The 7,871-nt window shown below is 39.9% G+C and overlaps 1 protein-coding gene across 1 annotated transcript; it reads left to right on the top strand.

The window, feature by feature from the left end:
• The first annotated feature begins 240 nt into the window (after positions 1–240).
• On the top strand, positions 241–6,620 carry LOC101845288. The gene is made up of 4 exons (XM_005111801.2): positions 241–1,020; positions 1,617–1,782; positions 2,634–2,717; positions 3,172–6,620. The coding sequence occupies exons 1-4, from the start codon at positions 779–781 to the stop codon at positions 6,169–6,171; spliced, it is 3,492 nt and encodes a 1,163-aa protein (XP_005111858.1). The 5' UTR covers positions 241–778; the 3' UTR covers positions 6,172–6,620.
• The last annotated feature ends 1,251 nt before the right edge of the window (positions 6,621–7,871 follow it).

Genomic DNA, 7,871 nt, shown 5'->3' with positions numbered 1-7,871 from the left:
TTTCCAGAAAAAGGAGATCATGATAAATAAAAAATTGGTTTAAAAGTAACGTTTATTGAATCCATGATTACGTCTCCTGTACAACACTCCGGGATCTCGATTAGACTTGTGTGGGAAACAAACAGAATGACAATGACAAATCTTCGGGTGAATACGTTTTTCTAGTACTAAAATCTGAACGCATATTAATATTTACATCTGAGCAGCTACTCATATCAAATTTGGAATAAAAACAATAATGTATACACCAGTAAACAGGGTATAGATTTATTGTTTTTCGAATTCCCTTATTGTCTTCACTGCTTTAACATTCATCGATAACAACAAGGGATTGAAAACAGTCTGCAGTTGATCACGGTTGAGATATCGGATGACTTAGCCTCCAGTTTCATACGTGAGAAATGGTTCATCCTGCACAGTTGGATCAAATGACCTAAAGTTCCTATATAAACCTGATGGAGACACTTGTTCGGCAACTGTTAGGCAGTGCTTGGGCGAAAGCATCGAGCTCTGCAGTTTCAGGTTAGCGCTACGAGAGCAGCTTCTGTCTTCGTTTTCTTCTTCAGCGTGTTTGCGATTTTAGAAAGAGACCGAGATTGACTTCTCTTCACCCAAAGTCTTGTTCCAGCATTATCAGCACTCAAACAGTCATTTCTGTTGCACTATTTCCAGCATTTAACGGCAAAAGTTGCTCAATCAACGTCAATACGTTAACTATTCACAATCCTCGTTTTCCTGCCTATACAATATCTACCTAGGGTCTGCAATAATCACCACCATGGATCGCCTGGTATTTTGGCTTATCCTACTGTCAGTTGCGGTCAGTGTGTCCAGCATGCCGACAGTACCGGGCATCAGAGTGTGTAAGCCGGCCCTGCAGGAATTCAAGTTGTCCGGAGGAGCGGAGAAGTTCCGACTGTTGAGTCCTAACTACGACCGCCAGCTTCCGCCGGATGGGGAAGAGTGCACAGTCACGTTTGGGGATTCCAAGGAGACAGTCATGATTAATGTCACGTTCAGGTGTGTATTTACATGTACAAACTCACTGTTGGCATATACTGATTATAAATGGCCTTGTCAATCGTCCTTGAGAATAGTTTACGGTCTGAAAAAAAATCAAAACATTACGTTAAGTCGAAGGTTTCAACGCTTGTCAATCGCCCTAGTTACAGTTGTAAAAGGGAAATCCAAGTATTGCGCTGAGCAGATAATTAAAATTGTGCAGAAAAGTAGCTTTAATGCCTGCCAAAGTAATGAAAACGGTAAAGTCCGAAGACTGCATCATCACTGTTTATTTTGGATAGTAGGAAGATTAGACGATCCAAACTTTGTCCACTTCAAATATCTTGGGTAAGGTATGAAGAATCATAATAAATGTGGTGACTGCCGTGTAAAAACGAACTCACTAACATTTTGAAGCATTATAACTGATGACGCCAGTTTTACACAAAAAACAACAACGTTGACTTACATTTTTTTCTTAGAAAATCGTTGTAAAGCTGGTGAGTTCAAGACCCAATACTGCTAACATTGCACAGCAGTGTACTAACAAGTTTATCCAAACTTTATTCATTCTAAAGACTAACCTATGCAATCCTTTTTACCTATTTCACCAGAGTATTTTCCACCCAGTCGGGCCCGGATTGCTCTCTGTGTGTGGGCGGCGTTCAGCTCTGTGGGACACAGCCCGAGGGAAAAACCTTTTCCTACATCGTACCTCCGCAGATGAGTTTCACCTTCGCCTTCCTCCCAAACAAAGACAGCAACAGTGCCAGATTTAAAGTAAGATAACATGACCTACCTATTGTCAAGGTTGATTTGAAATGTGTCTTCTATGTAGTTTATCCGAATTTTGGGACTTGGAGTTTGTTTTTCACAAAATGCATAAAGACCTGGGACCTAAAAGCTCTCGCGTGTCTTTTTGTCAGGTGATACTATGAGACAGGAGATAATGGCAGTTAAAAAGATAAAAATAAAAATGGACTTTTTGAGTAAGCCTAAAAAAGGGGAGAGAGAGAGAGGGAGAGAGAAAAAAAAAAAAGAGAGAGAGAGAGAGAGAGAGAGAGAGAGAGAGAGAGAATGAGAAAGAGAAAGACAGACAGAGACAGAGAGAGACAAAGACAGAGACAGAGAGAGACAGACAGACAGTCAGACAGAGGAAGAGACAGAGAGGAAGAGAAAAAAAGTGAGGAAAAGAGAGAAAATGTCTACACCCGTGAGCACAATAAATGTCTTGGTCCTTTACATTAGTCAAAGTACAATGAAAAATAACTGAGAACAAAATAAATAAATATCGTGTTACATTATTATGCACACACAAAAGAAATACCCCCCCCCCCCCCACTTACACACACACACACACACACACGCACACATACACATTCACATATACATACACGCCAACACTCATACTTATTTTCAGATGTACACACACGCATACACACACGCACTCACACATACTTATTCACTCACTCACGCATGCATGCACGCACTTACCTCTACCCTCCCTCTCTCTCTCACACACACCCTTACACAGACACGTACCATTATTATATTATTATCAATCTCTTTTCTTTTGCACATTGTCTTCCAACATTATTCGTGTATTTACAATACTTAGCTTCTTTTTGCAGGCAAATATTGAAGTGCAAAAGTACGATGGACAGGCAGTTGAAGATTATCAAGATCGTGGTGCTTTCTTCGTATCGCCCGAATCTGTAAGACTGCTTATTATCTATTCTTTTTTAAACATTCAAATACTACTACTACTACTACTACTACTACTACAACAACTACAAATACAACAATACTACTACTACTACTAATACTACTACTACTAATACTACTACTACTACTACTCATACTGCTGCTGCTGCTGCTTCGACTGCTACTACAACTAATAATACTACTGCTGCTGCTGCTACTACTACTACTACTGCTACTACTACTACTACTACTGCTAACAATAATAATAATAATGATAATAATAATAAAAATAATAATTATTATAATTATAATAATAATAATAATAATAATAATAATAATATTGATAATAATAATAATTTTTAAAAAAATAATATTAAAAAAAATAATAATGATGAAATATCATTACATCTAACGATTCTCCAAAAACTACATTACATGATTTTTCTTGTATTCTTTATTCTCCAGAGTGTGAAGGAGACGGAATTCCAGTACTCGGACTCCTGTAGTAGACTCATCTACCTTGAATCGCAGGATGTGCAAGATTCCTCTAAATATAGCTATAGCAATATAGGGGAGGACATCGCACAAATTCAGAATGAGCTGAGTATCGGTAAAGAGAGGGTGGACGAGGCGTTGGCTCTCATAGACGCTAAACTGCAAGTTTTCATTTATTCTGGAGTAAACCAATACGATAATGATATTCAAAGTTTGGAGAAAATCAGAGAAGATTTAGTGCAGACTGAAACTAACATTCGCAACGCGCAAGCTTTAACCGAAAAGGACTTTAATGAGGAAAGCATAGCAAAATGCGAAAATTTGTTAACGCAAGCAAAAAGACACGTTTCACAGGCTTTGAAATTCATGAAAGCTTTGACCAGTAGCTACGAAGTCAACTACAGCAGCAGCGAAAATGATAAGAGAAGCAGTGATGAGGACGATGTTAAAAATAACGACGACTGTTACGGCGGAGATGAGGGATCAAGAAATATCAAAACGTTGCTGGAAAAAGCCGATAAAAATTTTGATAACGCTCTAGAGATCCTCAACAGTCTTTCAAATCAGTATACGGCCGACTGCGACAACAGTCAAAACGATGAAAGCGATGGCTCAGTTAGTGAGGAGGAACAACCGAGTTTGACACAAAGACGTTTGGAAATTGCCCGCAGACAACTGAATAAGGCTCTGAAGTCAATTACTAGTATTGTAGATTATTACACCAATTTAGGTGACTGCAAAGAGCATGCCAATGATCTAGAACAGGTAAAAGATCAACTTATTGAGTCCAGGAACAAAATAAATGATGCCCTGGAAATCCTACGCAGTCAGCCAGATCCTTATGCTATTGAATACGCAGGAGACAATCCTGCAATAGAAAAACTCCGTGATATATTTATAACCGCTCGCAATAACATCAGCAAATCTCGTAAGATCATACAAGCCTTGGAAGCCTTAGGACGAAAAGACTTCCCAGCTAATCTGTTGAAAAATGCTCTTAAAAAGGCTACAACGAATATCAACGCTGTTCTGCTATCATTGAATGGGCAATCGACCCGAGATTCAGAAGAAGACGACAGCCCCGATAATGCATACAACGGGAGCGACCAATCAGTAAGTTTGTTGGAAACCGTTGTGAAACGTGCTCTTGACGATATAGAAAAAGCCAGCGAGTGTGTTGTCAAGATGATTGATTCTTATATCTCTGCCAATGATTACTCAAATGTCTACGCAGGAGAGGTAGGGGAGCTGAAACGACTAAGTGATCAAATGGAGAATGCGAAAACAAAATTATACAAGATTGTGGAACAAATTAGCACCCTAACTGATCCTTATCGCTTTGACCACTCAAGTAACACTGTTTTGGAAGAAGTCAGTGATGTTTTAAAACAAGCTCAACAAAATGTCGAAAAAGCTCAAAAGATAGTTGACTCCTTTGGCGACGCGTACAGCTTTGTATATGGAGGGAACGACTTTCCTACAGAAGTTTTGAAAAGTTCTCTTCGTCGAGCTGAAAAGAATATAAAGTTTGGCATGCTCCTTATGGACAAGCTTTCAAACCCTTACGGAAATGTGTACCAACCTACCGATTTAATGTTTGGTTTCATACACGACCGTTTGATGCTATCCAGCTACGAGCTGCACAATGCTCTTGCGACTATTAATAAAATGCTAGACTCGTATAGTGCTTCAAACGAATATTCAAACGTATATTCTGGCAACACTGTTGAACTTGAGCGTGTCCGAGCGCAGCTGGAACAGGCAATTAAAAATATAGACACAGCCCTGTGCTCCTTTTCAGATCCATATTCCTTTGACTACGTAAGCGAAACTGATGTTATAGAAAAAAGCACTAATGTGTTACAAGACGCGCAGTCAGATATTACTGACGCTCTTAAAGTCATCGATTCAATTGGAAAGGCCTACAGCAGTGAGTACAACACAGTTTATGCTGGAGACAACATCCCAACGGATGTCTTAAAAGAAAGTCTCAACAACGCTAGAAAGAGCGTCAACGATGCCATGCGTCTTATGGAACTTTTCTCAAGCCCCAGTTCCTATGATGGACAAGAGCAACAGTTAATGAGTTTGATGCGGCAGTTGTTGAACAGTGCGCTTGGGGAATTGAGGGAGGTCCAGAAGATTGTCCTCAACATTCTTGAACCATACAGTAGTTCAAACCAGTATTCCAACGTTTATGCAGGTGACATCTCCGTGCTCAAACGTATGGCCAAACCACTAAGGGAGTCCAGAAAAATAATTAAGAATGCCTTGAGAATAATGCTTGCGGAGTCAGATCCCTACAGCAGTTTTGATATCGGAAAATTTAAGAAAATGTTGTTGCTCGCTCGAAAAAACATGAACAAAGTTAACAAAATTTTGAACTCCTTGGGAGATACTTACAGCAACAATTATAGCTCCTTGTACGGAGGAGATGTTGTCCCAGCTCTGGCCATCAAACGAATGCTGAGACGGACTAGAATTGATATCAACCGAGCTGTGGAGTTGGTGGCAGCTATTCAGAACCCATACGGAAATGCATATGAAGCTGCTTTTTGGGAGAACATTGACAGTCAAGTGACCACGGTCATAAGAGAAATAAATTATGCTGTGCGACTCCTGCGATCGTATCAAACTGATAAAACGGTTCAGCTGAGAGTGAAGAACCAATTGGATGCAGCTGAAGCGGACATTGACTCCTTGCTGGAAGCTCTCAGCACTCTTGCCCCAGATTCGTACTATAGCGATGATGACAAAGCTCTTGAAAATGCCAGAAAGTCTCTCAAAGATGCCAAGAAGCAAATCAGGGAAGCCTCAAAGTGGATGAATGTTCTGACAGATCCGTATGTTGCCAACGGAGAGAATTCGTTAAACAAGGTCAAGATTTCCTTGAGGAAAGCCAGTAAGGATGCCAGGGCTGTTAAGGATGCTGTTGCTGACATTACAAACTCTTATCGTGGGCAAGACTAACCCTTGAGGTTTACTTGTTTGAGGCAGATCTAAGAACTACAGTGATAAGGAAATATTGAATAGTTTCCTTTCGGTGAAATTTCGTTTAATTTAAATACATTTTGAAATCGTGGACCCTGATCTTTTACTAACGCCATTTTAGGAAGTGTCAAAGGATAGCCATTTGGGTTATACTTCGGCATTTCGAAGAAAATATTATTTTGTTTCTCTTTAACGAAGACTGACACTAAATTTTTACTTCAACAGAATCTTTGATGAGAGAATGACTAACTGGAAAGAAACAGTCCTTAAAGTTATTTCTTTTCTTCCAAAAACTGACAATAAAACCATAAAAGAAATGATTTTACTCCCACCCTATGTTGTGTCATCATGGCCTTTTTTTCATTTAGTTCCTACCTGCTGTTTACGAATACTGCTGCGTGCGGATAAATAAATATACTTCAAACTTACCCAAATGGATTCGTGTTGTTATTCTGTTCAATGTCTACAAGTAGGGCACCCCTGAGAGTACTAGTAGCCAAGTAAACCAACACGACCAGGGTTGTTGTAGCAAAAGTGGACGACAGCAGAAAATGAGGGGTGGGGGGTGGGGGGGGGGGGGTGGGGGTTGGGAGGGGCGGGGTGGTGTGAGAGGGGAAAAATATGAATTACATCTTGGTACTTTTTCTCAGACTATCTTTTTTTGCCCTGAATTCTTGTCTAAGGACCAGAATAAGTATCCACTTTCTGCATTAATAGGTGGAGTATTATCGAACCGTACTAGTTATTGGAAATAATTATTGCCTCTTCCATCTTTATTCCACCAAGATACCTTCAGGTGGACGAGTGTATCCTTCAGCCCACAGTACAACTGACTTTTATTTGTCCATTTCATTTCTAGTCTGAGACATTGTGTCCCCTGCCCCTCAGAAAACACCTTATACCCTAATCTAGGTCAACCTTAACTATTCTATAAGAGCTTTGTCTGTTCTGGGCAGTCTTCACCTTTTGTTTCGTTTCGGTAAATGTCACCTGTTCAAGTCGGGTACTTGATTGTACATAGTATTATTAATATTGGTATAATCTGAGAACTCCTCGGCCTTGTACGAGAATGCTGACGCTGGACGATCAATGCTATAATAACAGACAAACCTGAGAGCCTGGGAGAAATTAACCGTGTAAAAAAAACCCACACAACCCCCACCCCCCCAAATAATATGCATAAAAAACATCTTATCAAAACAAATAATAAACGTATGCTTTCTCGCTCTCTCTCTCGCTCTCTCTCTCTCTCTCTCTCTCTCTCTATCTCTCTCTCTCTCTTTCTCCCTCATTTTCTCTCTCTCTATCTATCTCTCTCTACGCCCCCCCCCCTTTTTCCCTCTCGTGTTATCTTTTTCTTGCACACTCTCTCTGCCTCGTTTCTGTATCCATCTCCATCTCTCTGTCTTTCTGTATCTCTCTCTGTCTCTCTCGTGATTTCAGGGCATCATATGCACTGAGAACGAAAAATAGCCTTATGGAGCATGGATACTGATATCTAACATAATGCTTGGGTAAAAACTGCAACTGCTTATTTAAGGGAGGTTTAAAGTAGACCAAACAGTAGCATGGCGTTCATATGGTTTATTCTTGACAGTTTGCCTTCCTTGTTCCCACTTTTAAGGCTTATGATTTAGTAGAATTTTGTAAGAGAGAGATAGAGATAAAAATAAAAAGAG

Source organism: Aplysia californica, unplaced genomic scaffold, assembly GCF_000002075.1.
Source record: "Aplysia californica isolate F4 #8 unplaced genomic scaffold, AplCal3.0 scaffold01127, whole genome shotgun sequence".
NCBI lineage: Eukaryota > Metazoa > Mollusca > Gastropoda > Aplysiida > Aplysiidae > Aplysia > Aplysia californica.
This window is presented reverse-complemented; position numbering and strand designations above follow the sequence as displayed.

What these genes read in the sequence shown, in the direction of transcription:
- LOC101845288 (XM_005111801.2), top strand. Translation starts at nt 779, where the DNA reads ATGGATCGCCTGGTATTTTGGCTTATCCTACTGTCAGTTGCGGTCAGT. An exon ending in ATGATTAATGTCACGTTCAG is followed by an intron (nt 1,021 to 1,616) that starts GTGTGTATTTAC and finishes CTATTTCACCAG; the next exon opens with AGTATTTTCCACCCAGTCGG. An exon ending in GCAACAGTGCCAGATTTAAA is followed by an intron (nt 1,783 to 2,633) that starts GTAAGATAACAT and finishes TTCTTTTTGCAG; the next exon opens with GCAAATATTGAAGTGCAAAA.